At 36.2% G+C, this 20258-nt stretch overlaps 2 protein-coding genes across 6 annotated transcripts in view; both read right to left on the bottom strand.

Annotated features, from left to right (window-relative positions):
* The window catches only part of LOC107648868 (aldehyde oxidase 3-like), a 159603-nt gene extending 151504 nt beyond the window's left edge, over positions 1–8099 (bottom strand). For 2 of the 3 annotated variants that reach the window (XM_007494930.3, XM_056794172.1), the window contains exons 1-2: positions 6849–8098; positions 5189–5246 (exon numbers count right to left, since the gene is read on the bottom strand). In XM_007494930.3, coding sequence (XP_007494992.2) covers positions 5189–5246; positions 6849–6905 — 115 coding nt within the window. In that variant the 5' untranslated portion in view covers positions 6906–8098. Of the gene's footprint in view, positions 1–5188; positions 5247–6848 lie in introns of all 3 variants that reach the window. The other variant, XM_056794171.1, reaches the window with a different exon arrangement.
* Positions 8100–13564: 5465 nt separating this feature from the next.
* The window catches only part of AOX1 (aldehyde oxidase 1), a 103477-nt gene continuing 96783 nt past the window's right edge, over positions 13565–20258 (bottom strand). The window contains exons 33-35 of one of the 3 annotated variants that reach the window (XM_007494589.3): positions 19001–19189; positions 18465–18632; positions 13565–15486 (exon numbers count right to left, since the gene is read on the bottom strand). In XM_007494589.3, the coding sequence (XP_007494651.1) occupies positions 15436–15486; positions 18465–18632; positions 19001–19189 (408 nt within the window). In that variant the 3' untranslated portion in view covers positions 13565–15435. The remainder of the gene's footprint in view (positions 15487–18464; positions 18633–19000; positions 19190–20258) is intronic. The other 2 variants (NM_001291666.1, XM_056825097.1) reach the window with 2 other exon arrangements.

Genomic DNA, 20258 nt, shown 5'->3' with positions numbered 1-20258 from the left:
CCTCACTTTTCAAATATAAAGAGAACTGAGCCAAATTTATAAAAATACAAGACATTCCTCAAATGACAAATGGTGCAATGATATGAATGCATAGTTTTCAGATGAAGAAATCAAAATTGTCTAAATCACTATTTATTAAAGAAATCAGGGGCAGTTGGATAGCTCAGTAGATTGAACCAGGTCTAGAGATGGGAGATCCTAGGTTCAAATATGGCCTCACACACTTCCTAGCTGTGTGACCCTGGACAAGTCACTTAACCCCCATTGCCTAGCCCTCACCACTCTTCTGCCTTAGAATACAGAGTATTGGTTCTAAGGTGGAAGGTAAGGGTTTAAAAAAAATTAAAGAAATGAAAATTAAAACTCTGAGGTACCATCTCACACCTAGCAGATTGACTGCTAAGATAGAAAAGGAAAAAAAAATAAAAGTTAGAGGGTATTGTTGAAAAATTGGCACCCTAATGCATTGGTTGGAGAAGTTGTGTATCAATTCAATCTTTCTGAAGAGCAATTTAGAACTATGTCTAAAGAGGGCTTTAAAACTGTGCACATCCTTTGATGCAGCATTATTACTACTATACTTGTATCCCCAAAGAAATGAAAAAAAGAAGGGAGAAGGACCTATTTTCACAAAGATGTTTATAGCAGCTCTTTTTGTGATAACAAAGAATTTGACATTGAGGAGATGTCCACCAATTTGGGAATGACTGAACAAATTGTGGTATGTGATTGTAATGAAGTGCTATTGAACTAGAAGAAACAATAAAAAAGATTATTTCAGAAAAATCTGGAAAAATCTACATGAACTGATGCAAAGTGAAGCATAAACTTCTAGAAGTGTACATAGTAACAGCAATATTGTATAATGATCAACTACAAATGACTTGACAATTCTCAGTAATACAATGACCTAAGACAAGTTCAAAGAACTTAAGAAAAAAATGTGTGGGAATATAGAGAAGAAAGGAAATGTGTGCAACTTACAGAGGCTTGCTTTTGCAATCCAACTTGGCTCATGAGTGGAACACAAGGCTAAAGTTCTACAGAATGTCAGGGATTTTTATAAGGACAAGAATATTGGAGGGGGCTCTCTTTGGTTCCTGTCTCTCTAGGAGACTAAATGACTTTCTGTGGGAAGCTGTTGGACCCTAATTCTGAGTTCCTCTTATCATCTGTTTGGTCTACCCAGAGAGATTTTATTCACGAGATTTCATCTGCCTCCTGTGTTCCTGATTCCATTTTCTAAATTATAACTGAGATACTGAGAAGAAGCCAACCCGAGATATAAATCTGTCTGTTTTCAAGGGAAACCTTCAACCTCTGGGCTGAAGGCCTTGAGGGTGACTTTACCATTCTGTCATCACCTTTCGAGCAAACTTGAACTATATTTCTTTCCAACACCAGTTGGGAAAGGTCATAGTCAGGAAAGCTAGATAGGACATTTTGGGGTATTAGGATGTCAGATAGCTTCAAGATCAGAAGAAAGATCCCAAGAGTCTATAGATCGGAGGGAGGAGAATTAGAAAATTAGAGAATTTCCCTTGGCTCTCCTTCCCTTCCTTGTTTCAGTCATTTCAAGTAAACCCTCTTGTTTTTAAGGAAAAGCAGTCATTTTGCAGTTTATCTCATAGCCAGGCCTGAAGCCTTCCAGTCCAGTCTACCAGCCTGACCCAGACAGAGACAATCAAGTTAATATCTTAATAAGTGAAATAACTCACTTTTTTCAAATGTTATCCACCTTGAGAGAAAGAACTGATAGACCTGCATGCAAATTGAAGCATACTATTTTTAACTTTGTTTTTTTTCTTTTTTTGTCTTCTACAACACAACAAAGGTTGAAATATATTTTGCAGGATTACACATGTATAAATTGAGATCAAATTGCTTACTATCTCAGGATTGGGGTAAGGAAAGGAAGGAAAGAATTTGGAACTCAACATTTTAGAAAATGAATGTTAAAATTGTTATTACAAATAATTGCAAAAAATAAAATGTTATAAATTAGAAAAATAAAGAATGACTAAGGGAAAAAAATGAAGAAATGTGTCACCTATCTTGGATCATTAACAATCCTGAATCTTGGCTGTTGGTATAGTTCCATCATACTTTCCACAAAGGTAGGAGAGACCTTAGATTACATCTATCTATGCCATTCATAACATATAGGTCTATATGCCTATACATCTTATATCCTAAGTCTTAGTGACACCTGTGAGGTCGTATTTGCCTCCATGTGTTAGCACATGCAGTACACTTATAGGAAGCCTTATGCTTATTACTCATATATAAGTTTTATTGCTACTCCTTTTCTTAGTTATTATCTCCCATGAATTACTGCCCCTTTCCACCAGAATTCTTTTACTCAAATCTTGCCTACTGTGCTCTATGCCATCTAATTTGCTAAATATATCTGTGCATTTCCCTTTTCCTTACTTCATTTTCTGTTTAAAACTTTTTAAAATAAGATTTGAAGTCTACAGGCAAATATTCTTGGCTGGCCTTCATGGAATATACGTCATTCCTAGACAAAAAAAAAAAGCTCATCATATCTATATCTTAAGGCATACCCCAGAAATCTAAAATCTCCTTCTAACCAACTATTCACTTTCCAAATCAACCCATCTCTTTTAAAACTCCTGCCTTCAATACCACTGGAGAAAATTAGGTCAAAATTAGTTGCCTTTTATTCCTGGTTCTTATTTCATGAGAATTAGATATAGTGAGCTTAATTTGACTTCTTTCTCTTTCTATACCTTGGAGAGATAGATTTCTAGTTTCATAGGAATGTGATCAAAATGGTAGGCTCTCATGCTAATCAAATTAGTAAAAATGATTAAAAGACAGAAATAGTCACTGTTGGAGGGGACGTAGAAAGACTGGCAGACTAACACTATTGGTATAGAGAATAGAGGAGTGAAGTGAGTACAACAGTTTGGTAGATTGATCTGGAATTGCGTAAGCAAGGTCACTAAAATTTTTCTAACTTTCCATTGACCCAGACATACCATTAATGGGCATAGATACCTTATGAAAGTCAAAGTAAGAAAGAAAGAACATATACCAACATATTCATAGCAGCACTTTTTGTAGTAGCAAATACTATTAACAAAGTGGCATCCATCAACCTAGCACAAGCAGAGAAAACTGTAGAATATGATTATAATGAAATGTTACTGTACTGTGAGAAAAGATAAATATGCAGAATACAGAGAAAAAGAGAAATTCTTGTATGGACAGATGCCAATCAAAGATACCAGAGTCAAGAGAACAATCTACACAATTATTTTAATATGATAAATGAAAATAAATCTGAGGCTAGTGCAGGAAGATTAGTTGCAGTGACCAATCTAGAAAAAAGATAATAAAGCACACTGACATCCCACTGGCAGAAGGGTTATCAATTGCAAGTGCAAAATATATAAATGCTGTTAGTGACATGTTGATTTTATGGGTCAATTGTTTTTAATTGTTTTATTTTGATTTGTTTTGATTTTTGTTATTTCTTTGGTTGTTATAAGGGAAGACAATGTAGAGAGAATATACCAGAAATTCATATTCTTTTTTATTTAGAATATTTTACATGATTCATGATTTCCCCCATCACCACTCACTCTTTCCTCCCCCCTCCCAAAGCTGACAAACAAGAAATTCATATTCTGTCATATTCAAACAAAAGGCATCAATAAAATATTTTTAAAGCACTAAAGGCCAGCCATGTCTCAATAGTTGGTCTAGGAAGCAATTGGGGAAACACAAAGTTAGAACTATAGCTTATCCATTTTGTAGAGTGGGCAGCTAAGTGGTGCAGTGGATAGAGCACTTGGTTTGGAGTCTGGAAAATTCATCTTCCTGAGTTCAAATCCAGCTGCAGGTATTTGCTAGCTATGTGACCCCAGGCAAGTCAATTAATCCAGTTTGCCTCAGTTTCCTCATCTGTAAAATGAGCTGGAGAAGGAAATGGCAAACCTCTCCAGTATCTTTGCCAAGAAAACACCAAATGGGGTCATGAAGAGGCAGACACAACTGAACAGCACAAATACTCTATCAAAAAATTACAGGCAACTTCACCAGTGGATGAGGCCAGCCTTGTGCTAAGAGCCTCAGAATTTAATTGAACATTTATTAAATTCCTACTACTAAGTATAGAAGCCTTCTGGCTCAGACTCAGATCATATCCCTTTCTACTTGTACAATTTAGGTCCTTTATTCATTTTTAGACATGATATGGGTGTTTTCTGAAAGAAAAAATAGCCTAGCATAATCAAGTTCCTCTAAAAACCAGAAGGTTTAAGGAAGCTAAATGAAATAGTAAATAGAGCTCTGACTATGGAGTCAGGAAGACCTGATTTCAAAGCCACTTTCAGACACTTGCTGGATATGTGACTCTGAGCAAATCATTTAACTTCTATCTACCTCAGCTTCCTTGTCTGTAAAAAAGACATAATAGTATCACTTATTGCCCAGGGCTGTTATGACTATAAAATGAGGAAATACTTGTGAAGCAAATACTGGCTATTAACCATCAAGGGCCTTCAAACTATAGCTGTGGAAGCAAAAACTATGTTATTTGGTTTATGACTACTTCCTTCTTTTTTCTGATGACCTCCAAGTTTCTAAAACCATGGACTAACTGAATGTCTCCTTAGTTTGCTGAAATTTCACTTGGTGATGAGGTCACTCATTAGCAGCTTCAAGAGCTAGAATTTTGATGATCAGAAAGCTTTCTCCTTCCCTGAACTGGTCTTCTTCTGCTTCCTCCTTTCTCTCTTTCTTTGTCTGTTTCTACTGCTTTAGTTAATATCCTGGAGTATTGCGTTCCTTAGGAATATTACATTTTCTTTTTTTTTTCTTTTTTTTAAACCCTTACCTTCCATCTTGGAATCAATTCTGTGTATTGGTTCCAAGGCAGAAAAGTGGTAAGGGCTAGGCAATGGGGGTCAAGTGACTTGCCCAGGGTCACACAGCTGGGAAGTCTCTGAGGCCAGATTTGAACCCAGGACCTCCTATTTCTAGGCCTGGCTCTCAATCCACTGAGCTACCCAGCTGCCCCAGAATATTACATTTTCAACAAGTTATAATGCAAGGAAAGGCCAAAGTCTTCTAGACTTTTTGTGCCCAATGTGGTTATCAAAGTACATAAAAGTTCACTATACAGTTGGCCCAATAAAATGCATAAATAAAAGGATACGCTTTTTTCTCAAGTAGAACAATAAGTTTACTTCAGGGTCTGCATTCTTCTCAATTACCTATATAAAAGAAGTTGTTACAATAGCATAAAGCAAATTTCAGTTAGAGAAAATTCATTTTCTGCAATAGCTCATTAAGTCATTTTTAGGGAAGTAGGGCATGTTTTTAACCTAATCTGATCAAATTCCATATTTCCAATTATGAAATCACATGATATCTTTAAGTATTTGACTGAGGTTAAAGGGATGAGTTGGTAACCCACAATATTTCAGAATCACGATGAGAAAGGTTGTCACATACAAATAAGTTTTTGTGTACACATGTCCTGGCCTCCAATAGCTTAAGAACAAAGGAGAACGGGAGATTCTGAGTTTCAAGCCAGCAGAAATCGTTCTCTTCAACTGAACATATAAAAAGTTACAGAGATAGTGATGGCATTTCTTGAGATTATAGTGTTCTCTCAGCCCCTACAGAAAAACTGAGGGCAAGTACTCAAAGGAAACTTTTAAAACACACTGAATATGAATTTAAAATCCAGTTCTAGATTTGGTTTGACAACATTAGCTACTCAGAAACACCGAAATGTTTCACTAAATGTTAGATCTTTACTTGTATAACTTATAATGGTTTAATTGTGCAATGGAGAAAAATGATGTGGGAAGCAGAGATATTTTCTCCAGGCCAAATGAGAATTTTCCCCCATTTGAAAGCCTTTGCTTCCTTTGGCTTAAGCGAGACCAGGTCAGGCTTCTCTATTTTCCCTCTGACTATTTTCTCATTTGGATCAGAAATTTTGAAAACATGAATGATTTCATCTGGAAGAAAGCTTTAAGAGCTTGAAAAGTGAAGAACCCATGTTAGTATAAAAAATGAATAGTTCCTTTTTATGACCACATTAATCCAAGAGAAAATAAGATCTAAAAAAAAAAAAAAAAATTTGACCTATTTTTATAAGTGCCCAAAGGGACAAGGAGTGAAAGTTACAGCTGAGAAATCTGTTCTTGGGCCTGGAGAGGGGACATATCAGCAGGACTTCTTTCTCTGACATCTAGACAGGTTGGGTTTCAGTTTTCACTTGTTTTTCAAAAGGCTTGTCAAAGATGAGGCCTTTAGGGGTTTTTTAAGATGCTGCTTGAGAATTTAGAAAACTTTCAGTAAAGTAAAATCAAAGCGGCTCAAGTAATTTTTTTTATTTTCCTCTGAGGCTTTTATTGCCTGCTCTTGGATACATTCTAACAACCACAGCCTGACTGAGCAATCTGTTTCCTTCTTCTTAGTTAAAAGAACATATACTAACACAAAACCTGCCCCACTTCAGAATAATGGGCCAAAGAGCCTCAAAACCCCTCAGTGAGATGTACAAGTTCCCTAGTCAGGTAAGTACAAGAGCAAGAACAATCTTAAGATCTCACAGCATACTTACATCTAAATATCCTCTAAAAACAGAGTTCACATTTTTATTTCATAACCAGAAAAAGAGGGAGCATGGGTCATAAAATAGTTTCTCCTGGTCACACAACCCATTTGAGGCTTACACACTCCTTATGCTCCCCTTCCTCAATTCTCAGCCCCCTTAAGCTTAGCAGAGGGTCTAATGAAGTATCATTTGCCCTTATTTGTTCGCTATCTGACATTTAACAATGATGAAAACAAAAACTTACCTTTCTTCCATTCACAAAGAAAACCAGAGTATCTGACTTCTCAGAATGAGACATCATATCTCCAAACACCAGATCTTGAAGTAGAAAGTAGCTAAAAGTCAAGAGTTTCTCTTAAGAACCTAATCTGAGTTAGCATGTGCAGTTGTGTCAAGAAAAGTTAATGCACCATGAAAAATAAGCGTCCACACTCAAGGAAAGGGATCGGACGTGTTCTGGGTCTGTTCTTTGGGTTTCAATAAGCCAATCTCCTCCTGTCTTTAACATTTTCCCAGAACTCTTCATTCCCCGCCCTTTTTTCTTCTTCATTTCCTCCTCTCCTAAGCAAATATGAAACTTCATACTAGATTTAATTCTTATGTAAGGCATGCAGCTTCCTGCCCTTGGGCTGAGGGTATTACTGTTACATTCCTGATGGTATCTACTACTGAGAAAATATAGCAGTCAGTGGAATGCAACTAAAATGACTAAGGACATAAGCTAAAAGACATCGTGTCAACTATTTGCATTCAGTTTTACTTTTACTGTTTCTAAAATGAAATAAATTGGAGAGATTATCAAGCTATCATGTAAACTTGTATTTAAAAGCACTTGAGGAGCATGCAATTGAATAATAAAGGTTTTTGTAGTCCCGGGAAAATATGGCCCAAGGATTCTGCAGAACTGGCTTTACTGCCACAGAGGTTGTTTTTAGGTTGGAAAATTTCAAATACTCATTTTTTTATTTAAGAATTTTGCAACTGACCTAGGATATCTTGGTTTTCTGTTGCTCTGTTTATCCAACTACAAACTCTTTTCTTATATTTTTGAAGTTAAAATATTTAGTTAAAATGATGATCATTTGGGTTGATTCATAATACTTAGTCATTGCTCTTATATTTGTGTGTATATCTATTAGGAGGCAGTTAAGTGGCTCAGTGGATAGAATGCTGGGCTTAGAGTCAGGAAGACCTGAGTTCAAATCCAGATTCAGATACTTCCTAGCTGGGTGACTCTGGGCAAGTCACTTAGTCCCTGACTGCCTGACAAAAGAATCCACTGGAGAAGGAAATTGCAAACCACTCCAGTATTCTTGCCCCCAAAATAAAAAAATCCATGCATACCTATGGTCCCTGGGGTCACAAAGAGTTGAACATGACCAAAAGACTGTACCACAGCAATAACAACAACTCTTAAAGACAGAAAACCAGCTAATAGATCAATCAAATAAAAGGAGGATCAGAAAATACATGAAATGATCATCTTTTCATGTTCCTATTCTAAAAGAAAATATTGGTTAATTTAAATAAAAGGTTTGTATTTTGAACAGTTGTATATAAAAGTATTGATTGAGTCTGGGTCCCTGATATATGTAATTTTTTAAAACTCTTCCCTTCCCTCTTGGAATCAATACTAAGCATTATTTTCAAGGCAGAAGAGTGGTAAGGGCTAGGTAATTTGAGTTAAGTGACTTTCCCAGGGTTAAATAGGTAGGAAGTAAGTGTCTAAGGGCAGATTTGAACCCAAGACCTCCCATTTCTAGACCTGGTTCTCAATCCACTGAACCATCTAACTAATTTAAACATGGAAATTCAAACTGTTTTTCATTTTCTGATAGGAATAAATTATTCCCATTATAGGACATATTACTTAATAAAAGCATAAGGAAATGATAGTTCTTGATAATTGAAATATAAGGCCACCCTTAATCAGGGAATTTCTTGATTACTATTCAACATCATGGACATTATAGGGAACCTAAGGGACAGATATAATAGAGAGAATTCCAGGCATTAAAGGAAAGCCAGTGAAATTGCCTGGACTGGGAAGATGGAGTATTTTGTACCAGGACCAACAAGGAGGCCATAATAACTGGATTCGGAGGTGGATAAGGTTGAAGATGACTAGAAAGGTGGGAGAGGGTCCAGGTAGGAAGGGCTTTGAATGTCAAAAGATTTTACATATGATCCTAGAGGTGATAAAGAACCACTGGATTTTATTTCAGGGAGGTGGGGAGACATGGTCAGACCTTTATTTTTTTATATCCTTTTTTAGGAATACCACTTTGATAACTGCATGAAGGATAGACTGGAGTGAGAATAACCTTCAGGAAGAGAGATCAACCAAAAGGCTACCACAATAGACTCCAGGTATGAAGTGATAAATGCTGTATCAGGGTAGCGGGTGCGTCAGAAGAGAAAAGGGGGACATATGCTGGAATTGATGCAAAGGTAAAATTGATAGAACTTGGCAAGAGACTGGACATGAGAGAGGCTGAGAGACAACAAGGAGTCAATACTGACTAGGCTGTGAGTCTCTATATCATTTATCTATAATATGGAAATTTGCAAAGAATTTTAAGATCCTTGACTGAAAAAGCAATCTTGGAAGCAGCTGGGTGGCTCAATGGATTGAAAGCCAGACATAGAGATGGAGATCCTGGATTTAAATCTGGCCACAGTTCCTAGTTGTATGACCCTGGGCAAGTCACTTAACCCCTATTGCCTAGCCCTTACTGTTCTTCTGCCTTGGAACCAATGCTTAGTGTCAATTCTAAAACAGAAGGTAAATAGCTTTTAAATAAAAAGGAAAAGAGGAGCGGATTTGTGAAGTCTTACAATTGGGGGGGGAGCTTTTATTGTTACGGTCATAGAAAAATTGGTTTTGGATATCTGTCTCATTATATGAACCTTCTACACTTTACTGTTTCATGTGTAATATGAAGTATACCCTTCCCATTTAGGATTTCAACCAAGCTAGCCTGCTATTTATTTGTATGTAAAGTCCCAAGTCATAGTTTTACTGGTATCAATACCCAGTTAATTTGGTTGAACCTTTAGCCCTTTCCCTACCAGGACCTAAGTCTCAACATTAATTCAGTTGGCTTAGTCTAGTTGCTACTTATTAAATCAAAGAAATATTTCCCCTGTGATTGTATACCTACATTTCTCAGCTAAATACATTGCAGTATTTGTCATAAATCCCTCTTTTTTCCTTCAGAGATATTTAAAAATCAATGTTTCTTGATAGCACTTGGATTAGAAAAGGCCCAGTTGATGTAATTCATGCCTCTATGTAAACCTTAAAATTTCTTAGACTTATAAATGTTGGAAATTTCACCATTGGGAAATTTCATACTTGAAAAATTTCCTACTGATAGTCTATTGGAATGTGAACCCCCCCTTGGCATGGGAGGGTCCTTCTCCTCCCTACTTAAGATTACTTTAGGACAGAAACCTTTTGCTGAACAATGGAAAGGGCTTTGACCTATGCTTAAGCATAGAACAGAAGTTCTTTGAGTCATGATTGATTTTAGAATTGATACAATAGAGATACTTGGAATGACAGAACCAGGTCTTGGAACTTCCAATCTCCACCCTGCTCAGGGTAACAGGATTTAGGAAGGGCTGCAGCAAAGCTCAAGATTTAATTATTTGAGAATATGACCTTCAACAGATATGTGCAAAGGGGCAGACCTCTGGGCAGTCCTGGGTTAAGCTAGAGCCACCATTGGCACAGGGAAGACATGGACAGTGATTGGTAGATGTGAAAACTGAGGGGAGAGAACTTGGATGGTTTCCTTAAAGATAGCAGGGTATGAGGACTGAGGAGGTTGGAGAGTTTTTGCTCTGAGAGGTTGTGCTCTGAGAAGCTTGCTCTGAAGGAGGCTGGAGGTGGAGGCCCCTGAGACTGTTTCTCCATTTTGGTCACGTGAGTGATAGGGACTGGTCTTTTTTCTTTGCGTCAGCTATCTAAGGGCTTGGGCCTTTTGGCCCAACCTAAACAGAGGGGGTATTTAAGCCCTATTTCCTTCTCTCCCCTTTCCCTTTCTCTCTCTCTCTCTCTCTCTCTCTCTCTCTCTCTCTCTCTCTCTCTCTCTCTCTCTCTCTCATTCCTTTCTTCCTCCTGTTTGTAATTAAAAACTCCATAAAAGGTTGACTGCTTACTTGAGGTTTCATTTAGGAATTACATAGCTGAATTCCTTGGCGACCTTAAATTAATATATATCAGTCTTTTAAAGTGATTTCCTTGTCCTGGGTTAAGCTAGAGCCACCATTGGCACATCTATAAGTGTAAATATCTCTAACTACACTGATTTGCATGTATTTGAGTAAAACTGCATTAAGCATTTTTTTCCTGTTTTTCTTTGGTCCTTTTGACAGCAGGTTATGAAATAGGGAAGGAAGTATCAAACACCAAATGGTACCAGTCATTAAAGTTTGGGTCTCTAGGGATGTCATCACTCAAGTGACAGCCTGGTGATATCTGCAGTGCTTCTGGACACCCTAATTTCCTGAACAAGTGAGAGATTAAAGCTCAGTGTGGCTTGAATTATATTTTGCACTTCCCCTTTATCACCATTTTGTCTCTATCTACTCCATACAATTGGGAATACTAAGTGGTACAGTGAATAGAGTGCTGAGCCTGGACTCTGAAAGTTCTGAGTTCAAATCAAGACTCATACACTAGTTCTGTGATCCTGGAAAAGAACCTTAACCCTGCCTCAGTTTCCTCATTTGTAAAAGGATCTGGAAAAGGGAATGGCAAACTATTGTCTTTGGCAGGAAAACCCGAAATGGAGTTCCAAAGAGTCAGACATGATAGAAACACCCAAACAAGAACAACACCCCATACTACAGTAGGGCAGCTAGTACCAGATATCTGGAGGAACAGGCAAGTCTCCAGAAAGGTCAAGGATCATGGATTTACAGCTGAAAGAGATCTTAGAGGAAACCAATTTCGATTCTCTTATTTTTACAGATGAGGAAACTGAGTTACATAGAGATTAAGTGAATTAAAGTGACTTCTTTTGGTCCTGGATGAGATCTTTCCCACAATTTCTTGTGCACGAGTCATCACTAATGGTAAAGTACCACTTTTAGGAATGAGTAGAGTGAAGGTTACTCATTGGATTCAAGTGTCAGGGAATCCATCCCCACCTAGAAGGGAATGGGCATTTACTTAATCTAATTATATACTATCTTCGGTTGCTGATCTTTCTTGGTGCTGATCCTTCTTGGTTAGACAATCCTGTGTTTACAAGATTTTCAGTGTGTTGTGGTGGTCCAAGTATTTATTATTACTCTTGCATTTCCCTTTGGATTGTTGTATATGCTATACCTTTGGGAAAGGTAGTCATGAGAATAACAACTAGCATTTCTCTGTGCATGTCTCTTTCTATATGTCTCTCTATCCTTCTCTGACTGGCCCTGTCTCTGTCTCTCCATATCTGTCTCTCTGTCTCTCTGTGTTCCTGTCTGTGCCTGTCTCTGTCTCTGCCTATCTATCTGTTTCTCTTTCTCTCTCTCTCTCTCTCTCTCTCTCTCTCTCTCTCTCTCTCTCTCTCTCTCTCTCTCTCTCTCTCTCTCTCTCTCTCTCTCTCTCTCTCAGGTTTAAGGCACTCATTTGAGTTTCTCTCTGGGCTGCTTAGGAAACAGGACACAAATAACACCTAAGAGATGTGAAAAATAATGAAATTCTTTGCTGTTCTGGCCTCAGAACTAGTTATCTGTTGCTTTACAACTGAGCTCAATCATCCATGCCTGGAAAAAAATTACATAGCAAGGTATGTCTTTCTGGCAAATGACAATGTAGCTGTTTATACCCACCATGCATCTCTTCCATCGCTTCTTTGGTAACCTATAATTTTGGCTCTTCTAAGATCGTGTTGTTTTCTGATTTTCTAGATTCATAGCATCTCCAAGAGAATATTAGCATTAAAAACAATAACTTCAGTGTTAGCAGCAATTTGGAATCACTGACAGTATTGTATAACTGCTCAAAATAGAAGCAATATGGCAGAGTGGGAAAAAAATTGCACTTGGATTTAGTACCCCTAGGTTAGAATCCTGGCTCAGAAACTTGCTAGTATTGTGATTATGCATGTTATTTCACTTCTAAAAGCTTAACTTTCCTCATATCATGGGGATGGATGGATAATTCTAGCACTATTTATCATATAGGGCTCTTTGGAAAAAAACACTTGTCAAATACTGTGTAAATGTGAATTATCTAACATGCTCATTAGATAGTACTAGTGATACCCTGATCCTATTAATACTCTGAAATGCAATCACAAAAGATAAAGGGTTAGTAGATTTTGTTAATAATTTTTTGCTAATGTTTTATTGATGTTTGTTAATGATTCAATGTCGATTAATGAAATCCATCAGTGTCACTTTGGGAGTAAAAATGGATTACAAAACTGGAGTTAATACCATTTGTCTGTCATTGCTAGCTTTTTAAGGGTGCTGTCTTGGGAGACAACTTCTATGTTTTCTCTTTCACAAAATATCATTCATGCCTCTGACATAAAAAGAATACAGGATGAGATGGATTAGTAATCTGACTTAATGTGGCATTTTACATTCTTTTTTTCTATTATTACATTGTGTAGAGCCTGATCTATCCTTCAATCTAACTCTACCTTGTAACAACAAAACAAAGGTTAGGGTTAGAAAGAAAATACATGAGTGTCTAGACAGAAAGGGATTTTAGGGAATTGGAAAGAGGCCAAAATGTCTCCTTAGGATTATATACAACCAATCAGATGTTACCAAAAGGGTACCCAAACCCTCTGACAATTCTAATAACTTCACCTAAGCTCACATATATAGCCACTCATGTCTACTCACAAAGTACTATTATATACAAAAACTTATTAAGTGGATCTCATTTGTAGGCTCAGTCTCAATACAAGGAAAGGAGAAAACTTTCCAAAAAAATGAAGCCAGATATCATTAGCATTATTAAATGGCATTTATTAATCATCACAAACAGCATAAGAGATAACAACCAATATCATTTTTGCTCTCCAGAGAGCTTACATTCTAAAACAAACTTAATCAAAATCATTTTGTTAGAAGAGGTTTTGCATGACTAAAATGAGATGATGCATGTAAAGCACTTTGAAAACTTTAAAGCACTATATAAAGATAAGTTATAATTTTAATAATAATCTAACATTTTTCTCCTCATATATAATAGGATTACAGCTTTAAGTCTGAGGCTTAAACATCTCAAATGCTTAAATCAATTAAACTAATTGTCTTTTTCAATAAATGAGTGAGCTTTCTATTTAAGTGTAGAATGCCACACTTTATAGAAACAAAACTGAATATTTATTATTAGTAGTATTTTTAATATAAGGCAGATAAATGGAGTTATATATACTTTCTTTCTCTCCACTCCTCATATCTTTAGAAAAACCAATATAACAAAAAACACATTAGTCAACAATGATTAATTAAATGTCAGCTCTCCGAAGAATATTAGGTTATGAAATGGGACCAAAAAATGTAAACCTGGGCAAATCCTGCTTTAAGAAAATTCACCATGTGGAAATATAAAACTTAGGAAGAGATAAAATAAAAATAATTATACTTATGAGGTGGAGATGCCTGACATCCATCCTATGGGAAAAAACCCCAATACCATCATATTTTTGTTTACTTAATATATACCAAAGAAAATTAACCCCATTTAGGAGGAAATGCTAAAATCTTGGGGTATTTATAGTCATTATTTACCTTGTCATAAAATAATATTTCTACATAAAACAAACACTAAGGAACCATAAAATATGAAATTGGAAAGGAAACTAAAAATCATTATGTTGAACCCCCTTCTTTTTACAAATGAAGAACACAAAGACTCAGATAAATTAAAACCCCTGGTCAACAATCCATTGTCACTCTTTCAATTAGGATTTAGCCCCAAGGAAACATGTTTTTAGATAAAGTAGGCCAAAGTTTCTACCAATTTTATTATCCTAACTTTGGTTTTTATTGCTTTGGCTTTCAACACATTACTCTTAAATTTGGGTTGTTTTTCATCCTTGCCCCTGGATCAAGTATTTTAATGACTTATGGATTTTTGGCTTTTGATTTGTTGGATCACTTAATCTCTTGATTACAAAATTTAAAAATGTTTTAGGGCTGACATGATCTAATCTCATATCATTGATTTAAATACTTTAGAAGTCTATTCCAACCCATCACCTTTATTTTACAGATGTGAGAACTGAAATTTAAGGAAGTAAAGGACTTGCCTAAGGTCACTCAGTGTTAGGATAATGACAGAAACTTATATTCTTTGAAATCTCAGTGTTCTTTCCACGATTTCACACTGTCCTTTCCAACATGCTCTTTGATTTTCAAGCTAAAATTCCTATCTTTTTATCATACCATCAATCCCTGGAGTATTCTGATCCTTTTCTCATCTCCTGTAGGGACCCAGAAAGACATCCCAATCTATGGAAATGCTGACCATATGAATTCATATGCATATTGAAATTCTCACAATATAATCTTAGACAAATCCCTAATGGGAGAAAAGGTATTCTAGAGGAAATAGGTTAGAAGTTGTCCCTTTCATTTGGTCTTTAGAGCCTAAGGATAGCTATAAAAATCTGAGGCAGGAGGAGGGTAATTGTTGAACGTACCTAAAAGCAGAGTTAAATATCTTTATTTGCCAAAATCTTAATGGATTCTGGAAATGAATAGTATTAGATATGGCATTATTTAATCTAAGAAGATTCATGTGACTGATTCTCCATTACCAGGTATAATCACAATCTCCATCATATTTTCTCTATTTTTTTGTCTTTGATTCATACACGAATATCCCAAGGAACATAAGATCCAGGTTCATCCTTTGGAATCTAAAGAAAAGAAGAAATTAAGATATTTCCTCTTTTATTGATGATGGTTATTTTCATTTTGTAATCATATTAAGTTATCTATCATTTCCACTACTACTTTGACTTGAATACTTAAAGGAGCTCTTATTTCATTTATTTCATTTGATTCCCTTTCCTCCCCATTGGTACTCAGAGCTCTGCCCCAAGATTAAATAACCTGCTCATGGTTATTTCTCCTTTTCTTCTGCCTTCTTCCTTATCATTTTCAAACACTTCCAAATCTTCCCATCCTTTAAAAACCCTGCTTTGACTTTTTTTACCACCCCCTTAATCTACTGTCCTTTAATAACTAGCCTGTATATATATTGCCTCCATTTTTTCTTCTGACACTTACTTCTCAACCCCTTGCAGTCTGGCTTCTGACCTTATCATTCAACTGAGACTGTTCTGCCCAAAGTTATCAATGTTCTATAATTTCAAAACCTAAGTAATTTCTCAGGCTTTTTCTTTCTTGATCTCTGCAAAATTTGACACTACTGATGACCATTTCCTTCCAGAAACCCTGTCTTCCTTGGGAACAACACTGTTCTCTCCCAGTCATCTTCCTACACATCTAATCACTCCTCCATTTCCTTTTCTGGTTCTTCATCTCTTATTTCACCCCCCTTTTTTATGCATATACCCTGTCCTGGCTCTTCTCTCTATACTCTCTCAATGGTGTCATTAGTTCCCATAGGTTTGATCTTCTTTATGTAGACACCTTCCATTCCTATATTAGCAACAACTTATTTAGTCAGTTTTTCCCTGGATTTCCCAAAAGCATTTCAAATTCAACATATTCAACCCAGAAACAATTGTCTTCCCAATCCCCCAATTTTTTATCTTCCTTACTTTGTTCTTTCTATTAAAATCACTAGGCAGTCTCTTAGGACCACAATGTCCGTGCCATTCTCAAATCCCTCTCTCTAATATCTCTGGTATCCAATAAGTTATTGAGTCTTGTCATGACATATTTCTCACCTATCCCTTCTCTCCACTCATGGAGCCACTGTGCTCCCATTCAGATCCTCCTCACCTCTCACCTGAACTCCACTTAATTAGTCTCACACACCTTAGATTATGGGAGAACAGCCATCAAAGTGTACAAAGAAATGATAGGTAGGATCCTAAAGCCTAAAATTCTACAAGGGAAGTCAAGTGAGGAGAGATGAGAAGTTCTCAATAATGAAATTTTGAAGACAAATAAAAACAATTCTGAGTAAAAAAAGGGGAAATTTTTCTAAAGAGAATGCTACAAGTAACTCACCAACCAACAAAAAATGAAAGAACAAGGACTTGAACTCAAATCCTCAAAGTCCAACATTCTTTTCATTAAACCATGAGTTCAGAAGTGTGACATAGTCATGCAAGAACATTGTCAGCAGAACTGAAGCTCAGAGTAATCTAAGGCTGGTGAAAGAGGCTAAGGACATTTTTAAGAGTTTTTAAAAAATTTATAGTACAAGAACTGAACCTGTAGAGGGAACTCCAAGATGAAGAAGACATCTCTATTAAAGTCAGTCAGCACCTTCTCTGCAATTTATAATCTTAGAGAATTGATTAGATTATTGAGGGATTAAGTAAATTGCCCAGGATCACATGACCAGGATGCCTCAGAAACAAGACTTGGACCCTAGTTTTTGCTGAGTCAATACCATCTCTCTATCAACTACATCATTCTAACTCTTCTTTTAATATTGTTGAGGAGAGAAGGAGAGAAGAGTAACAAAAAAGGGATAGGAATGCTGCTTTAAATATATGGAATGATGATAGGGAGAAAGATGATAGGGAGAAATTTTTTCCCTCGGGCTTTCTCTGACAAGAAGAATTATCTTTAGATTAGAAGATACAGAACAAAAATAGCTAATAGGATACCAAAAATAAACATAGAGATCATAAGTATCCACTTAGATACCCTTGATAAGTTCAAATCAACTGGCGCAAATGAACTGCATACCAGGACACTGAAAACTGGCAGATGGGCTTGCTAAACCATTTTTGGTAATACTTAAAGATTATAGAGAAAGTGGAAGGTGGGAATAGATTGGAAAAGGGCAAATATACTAATTTTAGAAAAAAATAAAGAGATCAGGAACAGCTAAGTAGTACATTAGATAGAGCACCAGGCTTGAAGTTGGGAGGATCTGGGTTCAATCTGGACTCAAGACACTTCCTAGCTATGTGACCCTTACACTTAACCCAGATTGCCTAGTCCTTGCTACACTTCTGAACTAGGACAGAAGGTAAAGGTTTTTTTAAAAAATATTTTTTAAAAAGAGGAAGGAGTTACTAAACTATAGTCCAATGAATCTGACTTCGATTCCTGATACTTGATCAACATTTAGAAAAGGAATCTGTTTGAAGTTGCCAGGCAGCCTTTCATGCCTTGTCCAATATGAGAGAAATAGTTAAATGAACTGGGGTTCCTAGTCTTGGTCCTCCATGGTCTGTCCTCTCTATTAAGGGGTTAATTCCTTTTGTTAATGGGAAAGAGAGTGTTAGAGGGAGAAAGAGACTATGAGCATGTGTTTGAACATAGTGAGAGACAAGGGAAGAGTTATTCCACAAACATATCCTTTTAAAGGATAACAAAAAAAAGTAAGTCCTTTTTAGAAAGGACAGAGATGAGCCTAATCATGAATGGATGAAGGAACAGGTTAAATAATAGGGCCACCTATATCAGACTTTTTTGCACCTCTTTTCAATTTTTTCTTTTTTCTTTTATAAAAAGAACCATGAAAAATGGTGAGTTTTTCACTGTAGAGCTGCAAGACTTATCTCATAGGCCTAGGAATCTCCAGGGCTCTATTTAGAAATACTAAATCCTAAATCCTAAAATTTGTCATTTTCCCCCTCGCCCTTTCTTGCTGAGAAAACTAATTTGGTAGTTGGTTCAGCCCTAGTAGTCTCACAGAGAACAATTAGCATTTTTCCCATGTTTCTTTTGAAAAAATATGTACCATTTTTGTAAATTTATCTTCACAAGCCATTCTAATCTTCTCAGGGGTCAATGGACTATTCAGTGTGAAGACTCCAGAAAATCCTCTTTCTTGTCGTGCTGCAAGAATGGCATCATGTAGAGCAAAAAACACAGAGGATCCCAGGAATAATCCGGATTCACCCAAGCCCTTAGAGGAAAACAAATATAACAAATAAAAAAAAAACCTTTCTTTTTATTTATGTATTTTAGTTATATTTAACTAATCTCTTTTATTGTAAAACATGAGTTAATGGATGTAAAGTTATTTGCAAATTTTAGCTCTTATGTGTCTTTTTTATAGTTCTTGTTGAATATGAACCATTAGCAACTGAGAAGTAAGCTTATTTCAGATGGTGCGTTGAACCTAAAGAAGCATTATCCTCTTCCCAGTAGAATGTAAACCCCATACATTGCCTCGCAGATACTAATATAAAAAATACTTATCTTATATTGAATTGAATTTCCACCTCAAACACTTATCAGTGAAAAATTAATTTCTTATCCAATACAGCTTACCTTTGATGAATATAGAGTGTGAGCAACTTTAGAAGGAGGCAAAAAGGAAATATTGAGTTCAGAAGGAACATCACAGAAAGAAGGGATTTTATATTGTTCTGGTCCCCGAGTGTACAAAATTCCTTCAGGTGAGTATTTCAGTTCCTCTAGTGTATAAAGACCAACACCTTGAATAAATGCACCTTCAACCTGATTTGAAAAAGTGATAAGGAATTCATCTTTCCACATATAGTCAAATATCATTACTCATGTTAAAGCAAATAGTTTGCAACTTTAAGATGTTTTTAAAATATTTTAAGCATTTTATAAGGAACCACAGGCTCCTGAGGTATACGTCAATACCAACAATAAACTGAGAGTAAAGAGATCTGAGTTCTAATCCTGGCTCTGCCATTAACTACTGTGATAGCAGAGTTTCACCTTCCTTCCTGAGCCCAGTTTCCTCATCTGTAATAATGGGGGAATTCTACTAGATGATCCTTAAGGTCCCTTCCATTTCTAGTCATCACAATTTCTTACCTTCATAGAGATATTGAACAGGGAATGAGTCTGTGATTTGATTATTCCTAGGGGGAAAAAAGTCCTCCTACTAATAGAGGTCACTGCCTTCTTTGCAACTCATAATCATACAGACCTGCTAACTTGCTTTCCCAAAGACATACAGTCAATATGTATCAGAAATCGAATTTGAACCCAGGTCTTCCAGTCTTCAAGAGCATTTTTATACCTTTACATGTTGACTTTAATAGTCTCTAGGTCAAAACTTTCCAAAAAAATACCCTGACTTTCACCACTTTTTTTTTTAACACTTCTTACTATTCTCTCAGCATGTCCTCTCCTCTCACTCTATCCAGTAAGCCAGTATCCAGGCTTAATCATGAGCAGCAATGCTAGCCCAATCTCATTCCTTTTTTGATAGAGTTTCTAGATCAGGGAATTTCCACTGAGAGGGAATATAATTGGATTTTTAGCAAAGCATTTTATATAATCTTTCCTGATATCCATGGGGATAAAATGGATAAATATGGGACAAAAAAGTATATCTTTAAGTTAGTTTAGACTTGGTTGAATTAATGGACTTAAAGGGTGGAAATTAAGAGATTGATGTCAACTTGGAGGGAAGATGCCAGTGCAATGTATCAAGACTCTGTCTTTGATCCTCTCTATTCAATATTTTTGTTAATTATTTGAATGAAAGTATAAAAGACAATGATTATCAGATCTGTGGATGACATAAAACTTAAAAGAATAGCCACCA

Source organism: Monodelphis domestica, chromosome 4, assembly GCF_027887165.1.
Source record: "Monodelphis domestica isolate mMonDom1 chromosome 4, mMonDom1.pri, whole genome shotgun sequence".
Lineage (NCBI taxonomy): Eukaryota > Metazoa > Chordata > Mammalia > Didelphimorphia > Didelphidae > Monodelphis > Monodelphis domestica.
This window is presented reverse-complemented; position numbering and strand designations above follow the sequence as displayed.